Below are 15,285 nucleotides of genomic sequence, written 5' to 3' on the forward strand. Positions count from 1 at the left end.
GTTTGCATTGTCTGAGCACAAACCAACCCTAATCTAATTAAATGTTTCATTTTTTTTTATTGATTTCTACTTAATTTCCTTGGTGCTGGTCTCTTGCTACACTGTTAGCTGCTTGAATAATACAAGTTATGTAGCCCAGTATTAATTAGGGCTTGTGTTAAATATTCCTTTTTGTTTATTGGGTTTTAGGTACCACCTGACAGTGCTCAGGGGCCGCTCCTGAATCTGTGCTAGAGGATCGTTTTTGGTGGTGCTCGGAAGACCAAATGCCATGTGAGGCATTGGTCACATGCAGAGCAAGAGCCTTAATTCCTATACCTATGCCTGTGCCCAGAATGCTCCATTTTAAAAAATGATTTTATTTTGTTGTTTGTTATTTTTGTTTTTTAATGATCAGGGAGGCCTTTCCACTGCCACATTCTGTTGTTATTTCTAGGAACAAGTTAGTGGAACAAATTGTTTTTTTAAAACTATCAAAGGAATCAAAGGAGCTCTAGAATGGGTTTAGTATGTCAATAGAAGAAAGAACAGATATCTGTGAAATCAGAATCTCTTTTGCTTGGATAGGGGTCTGCACTGTAATGCCTATGGTATAATTTAGTTAGATTTCACATTTTGTTTCTCTTGGTATAGTGAGGATCATAGAGTGGTGATGAGGACTTAATAGAATATTGTATATAAAGGCCTTTACATAGCATAGCAGGTAGGGCATTTGCTTGCACGCAGTCAACCTGGGTTCGATTTTTCAATCCCTCTCGGAGAGCCCGGCAAGCTACTGAGAGTATCCTGCCCGCACGGCAGAGCCTGGCAAGCTACCTGTGGCATACTCAATATGCCAAAAACAGTAACAAGTCTCACAATGGAGACATTACTGGTGCCTGCTTGAGCAAATCACTGAACAACCGATGAACAACAGGAGACCGTGCTACATAGTGACTGAAACTGAAATATTAGCCACTAAGTAATGTTGGTTTCTGTTTTTTAGCAGGTAAGTGTCTCTATAGAGTCTTATAGTTTAAGGTGTATGTCTGGTTCTCCTTCACTAATTCCCTTTTCCTTCTCCCTCCCTTTAGACTGTTGAGTCACTTTGTCCCATGAGGGTGACTTATGGAAAGAATTGACACCTTTCCATCATTTCTAATATATGTCATATATAAATTTCTTAAGATCTGTCTTCCATTTTGTTTTCTTAGAGCCAAACAAGCTAGCAGTTTTTATTTCTTGACACTAAATGCAAGTTTCCCAAGTATTTGGTATACTATTCAAGCAAGTTATATCATGTATCTTTAATTTTACTATTTAAAATGCTAATTCTGCAAATGAGAAAATAGGTTTTACTCTCCTTTCATGTCTCTATCAGAAAGTAAGATATTTGCATATTTCTTGTGCTTTTCTGCTGTGTTTTGAAAAATTTCTTTTCCTATAAAGCTTCAAATGCATTGGCATCCACCAGTGAACAGGTATGTAACAGACATGTGAGGTTAAATTTGGGATGCCAGGATTCATCATGAACAAAGATTGTTCATTGCAATTCCTAGGATAAAGTTGTAAAAAGGGAATATGCAATCAGAATTCTGGAGTCATCCTTACAGTGTAGAAATTATATTGATGTTTATGATATATAGTTATAAACCTGAATACAATTTTTATTATTCTTTGAAATCTCTATCAATCTATTGTTTATACTTAAAGCTTTGTTTTAAATTCGTTCTTTGTAATAATAAGAATTTGAGTGAATAGTAAGATTAAAAAGGTGCACTATCTGGGTCTTCTGAACTGCTTTTTATATAGAATTAGTGCCTTGCTATGTTATCAACTATCACCTCTTTTCCTTTTAAATCATGTGGAAGTTACCTGATTGTTTCTTTGTTTTGTTTTGTTTTTCCTTAAGATGTCCTGGAGCTTCTCATCGGAGAGTTGCCCTAGAGAGAAGGAAAACTAGTAAAACTCACACAGAGCTCGAGACTGAAAATGGACCTACACTAATAGATATTCCAGGTACTTTAGCACCCGAAACAGACTGTTTGGGGCCAGGCACGGTGCCTGCTGAAGGGACCTTGACCTCAGCATCTCTTCCCTCCTGGACTGAGGAACCTGGCCTAGACAACCCAGCCTTCGAGGAGACTGCTGCAGCCGACAGTATGTACCCAATGCCTCCTGTGGTCTGAGCCCACACTGCTTCCATTTCTCTCTTTCAGTAGATCATGTCATTGTGATATAACTCACCCACCACTTAATTCATCCTTTGACTTGTGCAATTCTAATAGTTTATGTTAGTGAAACAACATGAATTTGCTCGAGGATGTTGATCCTTTCCCATTTTTCTACAGTAGTTTGTGAACTCACTAGGCATTAACGTGTTGCTCAGTGTATGTGTGCATTTAAAAGCTTGTTTTTTGATCAGCTAACAAATAACAGCAAAACAACAAAATCAGTATCTCAGGTTTAGTGCTTACTGCATCTGGTTCTGTGTCAGATGCTATATATTCACGGGCTGATTTATTCATGTGACACTTTCATAAAATTTTTGGGAACCAGATGAGAAAACTTAGTCCTGAGATAATAATTTATGGAGCTCCAACAACCAGGCAGAATCTGAGTATATATCTGTCTCTAAGGCCATGCTTATGACTATTGTCTGCCTCAGTGACAGCTGCTGATCTGTCGGTACAACCCCTAGGTAGCACTGCATTGTAGCACTGTCGTCCCGCTCATTGATTTGCTTGAGCAGGCACCATTAACTTCTCCATTGTGAGACTAATGAACAGAAAACCTGTAGTCAGTGATCTTGGGCCTCTCTCAATAGTTGGTGCGAGGTATTTACTTATGAATATGATTCTCTGTAAAATCCCAAGTTTACTACAAATTCAAGGTTTTTCCTACCACAACTAGAATTGTTACCTTAAAGTGATCTTTAAATTTGATATAACTCTGACAGTACTGTGGTGATATATACTATTGCATTATTTATGATTGCTTCTTGGACCAAACCTCTTATCTATAAGATAAAAGGATATAGTCCTAATATTTATCAGATCATTGTGTCCCCTAGTGATTTGATATCAAGTTATTGATTATTGATCATCTTTGGAAGAACAAACATTTACTTAATCTTTACATATAGTTGTGGGGGGGTTATCATATATCATGTTTCTCTTATTTAATGGTGTAGCTATTTTTATTTATTGCCTGTTAACATAGGATGACTTACTTACTTAAAACTAATCAGAATTATAAAATGTCTTTCTTTCCATCTATTTTTCTCTCATTTTTAACTTGACAGCCACACAACAGCCACTTAGTTTACCAGAAGGTGAAATCACCACAATTGAAATTCACCGGTCTAATCCTTATATTCAGTTAGGAATCAGCATTGTGGGTGGCAATGAAACGCCACTGATTAACATTGTCATTCAGGAAGTCTATAGGGATGGAATAATCGCCAGAGATGGAAGACTCCTTGCTGGAGACCAGATTCTTCAGGTATTGATGTTTAACCATTCTGCTAATGTGTACCCTTTCCTTTTTATTCATAAGTTTAAAATTCATATGTTAGTCATATGTTTAGAACTCATAAGTTTAAAACTTATGTATTATGTGGAATCTGGGTTACTTAAAGGTTATTTTACAATTTTTATATGTGAAATGGATAAAAATGATGTCATTTTCCCATATCTATAGGATGTATTTATTTTTCTCTTCATTATATTTTCAGTTCAAGTTTTCAATCCCACATATGACTCAGCTTCTTTTTCTTGGGTTATATGGCCTGGTTGAATTTTTTCTGGCTGGGACTCCTCGGTTGACTGTTTAAACCTATCTTTACCCACAATGAAAGTTACTTAATGCATTGATCTTATTGCTAGTCCAATTTCCTATCTGTTACCCTCACTGTCTGATATATTTTTCTCTAACTGATTATCAGAATTGAGAAAAGATAGAGCCAGGCAGTACTTTTATCTTATACCATAAACTCTAAAGTGGAGGCCTTTCCACTGCTGCAGGAGCATGATCCCAGAGGCCAGCTAAACTACTTTGGGCACCAGCAGCTTGCAGAAATGTCTCTAGACTGTGAACTGAGTCACTGCCACATGCTTCACCAGGAGGGAAGGGTTTTTCTTTCTCGGCTTTTCCATTTTATGAGCACCACAAAAGGGAAGTAAAAGCTTGCAAATTTGGAAATTTCTGGCAGAAATTTCCCTGAACTTAGTTACTAAAATACAGAAATCCAAAACCGCGCGGATGCTGTCACAGCCACGCAACCTCATATCTCATAATTGTCAGTAATGAAAACATTTTCAAATGGTTCCTTTTCAACAGGTCTGACTTTGGGGGGGAGGGGAACTCCAAACAATAATAGTGAGTTTTTTGTTGAAATATTGACGGTAATCAAAGTAAAGTGAAATCTGTCAGCTACACAGGCGGGGAGAGGGGTGGGGGGAGGTATACTGGGGCTCCTGGTGGTGGAATACGTGCACCGGTGAAGGGATGGGTGTTGAGCATTGTTGTATAACTGAGACTTAAGACTGAAAGCTCTGTAACTTTCCACATGGTGATTCAATAAAAAAGAAAATTAACAAAAAACACAAAACTCTAAGGTAGAATTTAAAAATAGCCATAACAATCTTTCATTAACCCCTGATACAGCCCATCACCTCTTCCCTTTCAGAAAATGATCTTTACGAAGAAATAATTGTTCCTATAAAGAACTAGCTAGGACAAAATGATATTTTATTAGTGGGCATGTTGAAGTTGTGGAAACGGGGATGGTTAGAATTATACTGCAGAGAATTGGAATTTATCTGAATATCAGTCTAGATATTTGAGTCATAATTGAGTAGTAATCCAAACTGAAAGAGTGGATAACTTATTGAAGGAAAGGAAAGAAATATTTGTGAAGAAAAAGTATTTCCTTGAAAGCCAGGCTCATGAACTCTTTCCTCCTTGTTGTCACTCTTCAGATCTTCATAATGATCTGTTGATAATTAACTCTTCTTTATTTCTTTGCAGTCTAGGCTTTCATTACTTCATACCTAATTTAGTACAACATCTTATGTGACTTCCTATACCCAACTCTCTGTACTTAAATCTGACACAACATACCGACCACCAGATTAATCAGCCTATAACTGTTTTTCTTGGGAAGCAATATTGCAGATCTGCTGTGGTCTCTTACACAAACTGTCACCTTACCCTTAATTTTTCAGTTCAGGCATAGCAGTTTAGTTTATTATTTACAAATATCTACACACTGTACTAGTTGCTGAAGAGACTGTGAAGAGCAAAACTTTGTTCCTGTTCTCATGGAATTTATAATCTAATGGAAAAACTAGATAGGAACTTTCTGGCTTCCCTCCAGACAATTTATTCCTAGTCCAGTCTGCCCTCATTGTGTTAACAGTCTGCTTTTTTCCTTAAATTTTTGTTTAGTTATTCCCACCCATTATGACCTCTTCCTACTTAATTACACACATAGTTTAGCAAATCATATGCAATAATATGGTATAGTGTTTGTTTTTCTACATTAAAAAATACACTGTTTTTTGATGTAGTTTTTCTACATTAAAAATCAAACTGTATGATTCTATTAAATAGCCTGTTTGGAAGGGAGAATCAAATAGTCTTGTAGCTTTTTGCTTTGCAGTCTTTGAGTTGTTTGAAGAGAAAGATTATTGCTGTTCTATCAGTTTCACTGTTAAAAAAAATACAACTTTTAGCTGAACAGTGACCTGTTGTGTTGTATTGACAGAGGCATTCAGAAGAATTTATGAGCCTTGGTGGTAAGACAGAGCAGTCAGTGGCTTACTTTCTGCTCCTGTTATGTACAGTGGCATTATTAGCAGAAGAAAAAGTTTTGGTGAATAACTTTGAGGAAAGATTATGGACCTTCTGGAAGTCTGGAAAGTGTTATTTATTATTGAAAATTCAGGCACTGAGGGTGATGGAATACTTAAGTAAAACAAAAACCCAACAAAACACTTGGATTCTGACGAGAACAAAGGTTACCAGAGTTGAAATAGGAGTTAGAGTCAGGGCCGGAAGGAGTCCAGTGGATCTGAAGGAATGTTTGTGGTATTTTGGTGGTGGATGTGGGTATGATGTAACATTTGAAGGGGTATGAACCTGTATTAAGAATAGATATTTTTTACTTTGATCAGTCACTAATGATTTAGCCATTTTCAGTTTTTAAGGAAAATGACTAGCAGTCTTGTTACTAACATTAGTATAAAATACATTTACACAGCATGGTAAAGATTACGATGCTGGTCTAAACAAAGTCTGGGACAATATTTCACTTGGTTTTTTTCTTTCTGTGCATTTCTCTGGCAGACAGGTGTTTATAAAGGACCTATCTTTTTGCAGTTGTAGGATATTCCACAAAGTAATATATACTTTGAATGTCTGCTTTGTATTTTTGTAGAGTAGTTCACTTCACAAAGGTGATATCAGGTTTACACATGACTATTGCTGAATTTCAGCTGTTTTGTAAGATTACTTGATGATACATCTGCATATAAGATGGGAAAATGTAAATATAGGGGAGGTAATTTTTTAGCTGGATAACTAGAAATGATTATTTTTTAACCGATAACACAGTATCAAGACCAATTTTTAGGAACTTCCTTGAGTTTCATTTATCTTATATTATTAGACATTCTCATCACTGATAGATGGCTATCAAATACCTGGATACTGCAGGTTTTGGAGAATAGAAATTCTGTGTATGACATCTATGAGTTTGATGACTAAATTTTAAGAGATCTTAACAGGCCCAAATCGATTAAGTTAGTAATGTTTAAAACTATAAACCCTAGATAATTAAGAGAATGGATCACTTTAACACCAAGATTCACATGAAAAAAATTAAGAATATTAGGTGGCCACAAATACCCAGTAGAATTTAACATATAACAGGTGTTAAGAGAATATTGGCTCCCCCTTGTTTTCCTCTCAAACAGATTAAGAGAATAACTCTAGTTGTGATAAATAATAAGAATTGTGCTTGTTTCATACTCTAGGTGAATATTGAAGCTAAGTAAATTTTCTTGCCACTGTTACATGTCCAGTGATTAGTCACTGTGCTTCAAAATTATGAAGTTTAAGAAAAAGATGCTCTGTGGGAATTGAAATATACTTAATGGATTAGATATATATTATACCCATGTACTAAAGAGTTACAATTAAGTTATGATTATCTGCATTTTTTTTTAAGTAAAAGTCACACATCTGAAATAAAGTTATAGGGGTCAGAAAGAGAGTACAGATGGGAGTCACTTGCTTTGCATTGAGCCAACCTTGGTTCAGTCCCTGAAATAGCACTTCAAGAATGATCCCTGAGCAAAGAGCCAAGAGTTAGCCCTGAGCACTGCCAACCAAGTGTGGCCCCAAAAACCCAAAAAGTAAAATAAACACAATTGTATTTCTGGAATGTGCCCCTTTTTGTAAAATAAAGCTTAATTTTTTCTGCATACATGCATTTTATTTGGCAAAATAAATTTGTAGCCCAGTAGAACTTTAATTTCTATACTACTATAATTAGTATTTCATTATCACTGGCTGATGTGTGTTCATTTTCATCCCAATCCTATGAAGTAGAGAGTAAACATATTTTACAGTTGAAGAAACACATTCAACTTCTGTGATTTACTTGGGGTCATCCATTTAGTACATAGCAGAACCACAGACCCTAATTTAATACTCTCATTAAAGCTTGTGATTCTAACTGCAGTCTCTATCGTTGTAAGCTAATTCTAGGACTTCTCAATTTTAAAGTGTCCTTAGAGGGTTCCCATTGTAAGTAATGATTGCATAGCATTATTTCAATGTTAGTTTTCTTTGGAAATATTGCATGTCTACAAACTGCGAAGATGAAAGATAGTCACACTTTGGTTTATTATTCTTTTTTTTTAGGTCAACAACTATAATATCAGCAATGTATCTCATAACTATGCCAGAGCTGTGCTTTCTCAGCCCTGCAGCACACTGCATCTCACGGTGCTTCGAGAGAGACGCTTTGGCAACCGGGCTTATAACCATCCTGATAGTAACTCTCCACGAGAAGACATCTTCCATGTGGTTCTCCATAAAAGGGACTCTGGTGAACAGTTGGGCATCAAACTTGTACGAAGGACAGATGAGCCAGGCGTCTTTATTCTTGACCTGTTGGAAGGGGGGCTGGCAGCCCAGGATGGGCGGCTCAGCAGCAATGACCGGGTGCTTGCTATCAATGGGCATGACTTGAAGCACGGCACCCCGGAGCTTGCAGCCCAGATAATTCAGGTACTCTCGATATCTGTTCTAGAGGCTTCTTACCATACCTTTGTGTTTGTTTTTATTTGTAACAGCCAGGTGGCATATGATATCTGATGGGAGAATCAAATATGACTTCCTGTATTAATCTTCTAAACCCCAGTAACAGAGCTACATTATAGATAGGATCTTTTTAAAACACTGTCCCTATGAACTTTTAATCTGGCTAATTGTGAAACAATGGCACTACAGTTGCATGTTCATTTCACATTTGCTCTCTGGCTTAACCATAGTATCAGACATAATCAATGGTGGTGTCTACCTTAACCAGGAGAAAAACAAGCACAAAGGCTCTGACTTTACAAAGAACTTGATTGACCCATTGACCGAGTTTTAACTCTTCTTTCCTTCTTAGGATTCATAAAAAAAAAAAGGTTGGGGAGGGGCTGGAGCGTCAGCACAGCGGGTAGGGCGTTTACCTTGCACAGGGCCGACCCAGGTTCGATTCCCAGCATCCCATATGGTCCCCCGAGCACCGCCAGGAGTAATTCCTGAGTGCATGAGCCAGGAGTAACCCCTGTTACCCCTGTGACCCAAAAATTAAAAAAAAAAAAAAAGAGGTTGAGGAGATGGGGATAGATTTTATTTTTATTATTATTATTAAAATAACTCTTAATTCTGTATTGCCCTTTTTGTTTGGGGAGCCTGCAGGACTGGCAGCAGCCCCCCAGTGCTCTCAGGGACATGGGGTGAAGGGAATCAAAGCCAGGCACTTGCATTGTAAAGGCTTGTGCTCTGTCATTTGCTGCACCCCACACCCATGCCCCATCAAGTACCTTTGTCAAAGGGAATTCAGACATCTCAAACACACCATAATGTTTGTTCTTCTGGTTTTCTGTACGGTCGATAAAGGTAGTCATTACTAGAGGAAATGCATGCTTGCAATGGGACCAAATAGAACATAAATGAGAAAACCATTCAGTAAAGATTTGGGTTCTGCAACATGCCATAGTATTAAATTTTTATACAATGTTTTTTAACATTATGGTTTAGGTAGTTCCAATAGTGTTAAGTTTCATGGTATCAGTAAACAAAATTACTGCACCCCACCAACACCAGAGTGCCCACAGTGATTCACGGCTGCCCCTGTCTTACTTCTAGTCTGGTCTTCCTTCCCCACGCCTCCCTACCCCCTTTGTAATTGTATTCTAAGGCCAAGGGTTTGTCATTATTGAATACTCTGTTATCTTGTATTATCTCACTGTATATTACAGATAAGTGAGGTCATTGACTATTTGCCCTTCTTCCTCTGATACCCTCTAGTTCCATCCATGTTGCAGCAAGCTGCATGATTTCATCTTTTCTTATAGCTGTATTATATTCCATGATGTACATATATACAACAGTTTCTTTAGTCTCGCATCCATTGTAGTGCTTAGTTCAGTAGCCAGAATATAGAAGTAACTCAAATGTTCATGGCATTTAATGTTATGGGTATCTCTGATAATGATAGGCTGGAACAAATATGTGCAACTTTTCTGAGTAACAACAAAAAATTAAAAAGAAAATTAAACAATATAATTGAGCATAAGGAATTAAGGTAGGTTGATATACTATATAGACTCAAACAACAGGGGTAGTTTAAGATTAACTCAAGTTTCAATCCTCTTAACTTATTTAAAAGCAAAATTTATTTTTTAGCTTTTGTTCATTATGATCTTGAGAGGAGAGTTATACTTACTCTCATACATACACATAAAACCATAGTGCATTAAGAAGAGATTCAGGTTTTGTCTTATTTCATAGACTAGAGATTTAAAAAATTGAATGATTAAAATTCCCTCAACTCAGAGGCAATATTAGGACTTGTGGACACCAGCTAATGACTTCAGTGCCAAAAAGAAGTTCATCCTGTATTGGTGGGGATTAGAGTAGGATACCACTTTGTACCACAGCTCCTCAAAAATAGATTGTAGGAATAATGGTCAGAGTGGGAACTGAGGTCCTGATCAAGAGTCATCATCATATGTCAGACCTGTGCATTAAAGGCAAAGATAAAATAACTTCTCAAGGTACACTGGGTGGGAATTTTTGTTTATGGTATGGAAATAGAGACATAGGTCATGCACCTCTAAATATAAATTGATAAGAACATAGAAAATTGGGGCTGGAGTGATAGCACAGCAGGTAGGGCATTTGATTTGCATGCAGCCAACCCGGGGTCAATTCCCAGCATCCCATATGGTCCTCTGAGCACCACCAGGAGTAATTTCTGAGTGCATGAGCCAGGAGTAACCTCTGTGCATTGCTGGGTGTGTCCCAAAAAGAAAAAAACAAAACAAAAAAAGAACATAGAAAATTTATTTAATAACACTGAAAGACATGTTTGTGTGTAGTGTACATACACTATACATATATAATACTGGTCTTGTTCTATAGGATACCTATAATCAGACTTTTCAGAACTGTTTAAACTTATATCCTATTTTTGACTCCATTCTATAGAGAACAAAGACAAAGCTATACATAATTTTGTAAATTATTATTTCCAAGGGCTGGAGTGATAATAAAACGAGCCAGGCTATTACCTTGCATATGGCTGACCTGGGTTCAATTCCTGGTATCCTGTATTGTTCCTCTGAGCCCCTCCATGAGTGATTCCTGAATGCAGAGCCAGTAGTATGCTCTGAGCATCGCTGGGTGTGGCTCAAAACCAGAAAGTTTTAGTGGACTTTAATCAAGTTTTTATTAGTTCTGTGTTTTATTTTGATTTTTTTTTTAATTTCTTGGGGCCACATCCAGAAGTGCTCTGGGCTGACTCCTTTGCTTGGATGACTCCTGACTCATTGCTTGGGGGGGTCACTCCTGATGTCCTTTGGGCGGAGGTAAGGGAATCATACATGGTACTGATGATTGAACTGAGGTTGACCAGGTACAAAGCAAGCACTTTATTGCCTGTGCTGTCTCTTTAGCCTGAGTTCTGTGTTTATATTCTTTGTTATTTCATAATGCCAGGATTAATCTTGAAGGGGCAACGAAGTATTAAAATAAAATTACCCTTGGAAAACTTATGGGACATCAGATGGTATTTGTTTTTCTCCACCCCACTTCACTATCGTTATGCCTTATGACTCCACTCATGTGTAAGATAAAAGAAATGTCAACAAACAAAACCCTTAAATGATAAGAAAAAAATACTTCTACCAGAAGAAAAGAGAGAAGAAGACTAGGTAAATTAGACAAAAAGACTCAGTTATATGATAAAGGCAAGAAGCTAGATTCTGGTTGGCAATCATAATGTCGTTATTAACTCATGAAGTGAACTCCCTTTCCTACCATTAAGTGTTTACAGCCACATCTTGAACAAGAATCTGAACTATCAAGAGAAATATCCTGAAAAATTACACTGCCTATGCTTTTTCAAATCAGAACTGTATGGGTTGGAGCAATAATATAATGGGTATGGCTCTTGCCTTGCACATGGCCAACCTGTGTTCAATCCCCAGCATTCCATGTGATCCCCAGAGCACTGCCAGGAATAATTCCTGATTGCAGAGCCAGAAGTAACCCCTGAGTTCTCCAGGTGTGGCCCAAAAAAGAAATAAAATTATAACTGTCATTAATGAACAGTGATAACGTTTTTTTTTTTCCTCCAGGCTAGTGGAGAAAGAGTGAATTTAACAATTGCTCGACCAGGGAAATCCCAGTCTGGTAACAGTAACCGAGAAGCAGGAACTCCAAGCAGTAGCCAACACCACACTCAGCCTCTGTATCCCAGCAGACCCAGCTCACATAAAGTAAGGTTTTGTGTGTGTGTGTGTGTGTGTGTGTGTGTCTGTCTGTCTGTCTGTCTGTGTGCACCTCCACAAGTGAACTACTGCGTACTAAGAAAGGGAAAGCTGCTATTCTGTTTGAAAAGGTGACTGTAGTTGTTTGGGAGGTGTGATGTATGTTTCACGTAATCCCGTTGATCGTCGAGTGGCTCGAGTGGTCTCAGTAACTTCTACATTCGTCCTATCCCTGAGATTTTAGAAGCCTCCCCAGAGATGCCGCATTGGAGGCTCTTTCAGGGTCAGGGGAATGAGATTCAGCTGGTTACTGGCTTTGGCATATAGATACACCATGGGAAGCTTGCGAGGCTGTCCCATGTGGGCAGGAAGCTCTCAGTAGCTTGCAAGTTTCTCCCAGAGAGAGGAGTAGGTTATAAGGTTTATAAGAATGTATGTTTAGTGCTTAAAAAATGACTGTACTGTCTTAGCTCCTCAGCCAATAAGGACAGTTTCTTAGTGAGGACTGTCTCTCTGCCAGGTCATTGTTGAGAAGCATTTGATCATCAAAAAATATCTATTTGATTAGTCTCGTTTGAAAATGACTTCATCCTGGGTTGCTCATTGTAATCTAATAGTTAATTCTATAATTGAAAAACATAACGAAGATAAGTCTGCTTAGCAGTTGAGCATATTGCCTATAACAACTGAATTAGATATATGAGAGTTAAATGTATAAATTTTAATTTTTGGTTGGCTAATGTATAATGCCTTTCCTTTGCTGTTATAGCTTATGAAATACTATACTAAATCATTTAAAATTTCCATATGTTGAATACTTTATTGGTTTTACTGCTTCTTGAATATTTTACTGATTTTATAGTGTGTTACTTAGTTATTTACGTTGAGAATTTGTTTTCTGTCTTTGAGGGCCATGTTTCTCTGTCAGGGTTTGCTCCTGACTGTTCATTGAGCACTTTTAGAGGGGTTTGGTGGGACCATATATGGTTTCAGGAATCAAACTTGGGTCGACTGCTCTTCTTGTGTACTTTCTTTCTAGCCCTATGCTTAGAATTTTTAAACTGCCTAGTTGTAGAATTTTTTTTTCCCCTTTTGGTTTTATTTATTTATTTATTTATTTATTTATTTATTTTTGGCCTCACCTGACACTGATCAGGGATTACTCCTGGCTTTGCACTCAGGAGTTACTCCTGGTGGTGCTCAGGAAACCATATGGGATGCCCGGAATTGAATCCAAGTTGGCTGTGTATAATGCCCTCCTGCTATACTATTGCTCCATCCCCAGTAGAGTTTCTTTTTTAAAAGGGCAGTCTTTATTGTTGATATTATTTACTTATTTTGAACCTTCATCATAGCTCAAAATCCAGTAGGCAAGGATTTTTAGAATGATAATGTTTTCACCCAACTAGGTGATTTATAAGCTATGAGCTTCCAAAAGAATTCTCTTTAAGTAAAGTAAGATTGCTTTACTTTAAAAAATTATGATGGTGATGATGATGATGATGATGATGATGATGATGATGTCTATTTAAAAGCTGTAGGTTTTTCTGATGTACTGAAATGGCTTCTTAATGTAAGTATAGTATCTGAGAGAATAATTACTTTGGAATGTTGCAGGGACCCTATAAAAAGCATCACTTACAGGCACAAGTATTTGGGCCTATCAGGTTTATCTCGTTTTCTGAGCTTAAGTACAGACTTGTCACTGGGCTATGGTTTCGTTACTACTTATGATAAATTATAACCACAAACTGTTCTCATTTCTAAACAGAAACCAAAATGTATGAAGGAAGCCTATAATTTTGCCATCATAATGATGATTATAAAAAAAGAGGTTATTGTTTGGAATAGGAATTTTGAATAGGAGTTATTTCATATAGCTTCTTTACAAGGACAAGCTATATATTAGTTCCTTGGATAATAATGATAATTTTTTAGTGGGGAAGGTCCCTCTGCCAGGTGATTGATTAAAGTATTTGGTGTTCTCAAAGTTTGGTCTATAGATTTATTCCTGCTTGAAAATGGGATTTTTCTCAGATCTGATGTGTGTGTATGTGTGTGTATTTGTGTATGTGTGTGTGTGTGTGGTATATGTGCTATGTATACTATATCTCAGCATGTTTTCATATACAATATATACTTAAAAATTATTTGGTAAAAGTTAACTGTTGACTCCTTTAGAACCTTTTATGCCATTGAACTCTAGAATAATTTGAGGTATGGGCACCCTTGATAATATAATTTTAATACAAATTTGAAATGTTTCAGTGAACTCACTGTTTGGGACACATGTATTTTCTCTTTAATCTGCTTATTCCAATCCTCAGTTTTATTTGACAGTGTTTTAAATTAATATTGCTGAATTCTTATTCTATGTACTCTGCATATTCTAACCTGTTTAGTTAGAATAATCACACAAAACGTACTTTTGTTTGTTTGCTTGATTTAGGTTTTTGGGCCACACTGGTGGTGCTCAGTGGTTACTCTGCTCTGGACCTAACAATCATTCCGGGTGGTCCTTGGGTTCACTCTGTGGGATGCTGGGGGTCAAACCTGGGGTTGACCACATGCAAAGCATATACCCTGCCCATTGTATTATAACTCCAACGCCCAAAAAAAGCACTGCAAGGAGTGATTCCTGAGCACAGCTGGGTGTGGCCCAGAAACAAACAAAAAAGATAAGAGAAAGAATATTTCCTGGAACACGGTATAATCTTTGGAGTTTGGTTTGGCTCCAAAGGGGGTGAAATGTGTACATCTAAAGAAATTTAACAAAATCTGACCTTAATTGATTGAATACCTGAAAATTAAAACTACTTAAATACACAAAGCTGAGTTTACCTGGGTTATCTTCATGGTAAACTGGATTTTGCCTATTTTTGAAGGATGCTAAGAAATATCGTTTACATATAGATAGGTGACTGCCTTAAGACAGTTCAAAGTTTTGGGTACCAGAGTGGTAATACAGTACGTAGGACTCTTCTGGCAAGTGGTCAGCTTGGATTTGTCCACTGCTCTCCATATGGCCCCTCAAGCTCTGCCAGGAAATTCCTGAGCACAGCAAGGAGTAAGCCCTGAGCATTGCCAGGTGTGTCCACCCACCACCCACACACACAAAAAAAAAACCTTGAAAGTTTTCCATTAGGTTGTGACATTTTCTATGATCATTATGTTGTTATTATAAGTAGTTCTCTTAATAAAACTTCAAGAGTATTTGAATTCCAGATCCAGAGAAGGGTAGATGGAC

The 15,285-nt window shown here is 37.3% G+C and overlaps 1 protein-coding gene across 3 annotated transcripts in view; it reads left to right on the forward strand.

Moving 5' to 3' along the window:
- The window catches only part of LNX2 (ligand of numb-protein X 2), a 69,813-nt gene that overhangs the window by 41,029 nt on the left and 13,499 nt on the right, over positions 1-15,285 (forward strand). For 2 of the 3 annotated variants that reach the window (XM_055123751.1, XM_004604558.2), the window contains 4 exons: positions 1,892-2,139; positions 3,284-3,483; positions 7,912-8,280; positions 11,907-12,047. In XM_055123751.1, coding sequence (XP_054979726.1) covers positions 1,892-2,139; positions 3,284-3,483; positions 7,912-8,280; positions 11,907-12,047 — 958 coding nt within the window. The remainder of the gene's footprint in view (positions 1-1,891; positions 2,140-3,283; positions 3,484-7,911; positions 8,281-11,906; positions 12,048-15,285) is intronic. The other variant, XM_055123752.1, reaches the window with a different exon arrangement.

This window comes from Sorex araneus, chromosome 1 (assembly GCF_027595985.1).
Source record: "Sorex araneus isolate mSorAra2 chromosome 1, mSorAra2.pri, whole genome shotgun sequence".
Classification (NCBI taxonomy): domain Eukaryota; kingdom Metazoa; phylum Chordata; class Mammalia; order Eulipotyphla; family Soricidae; genus Sorex; species Sorex araneus.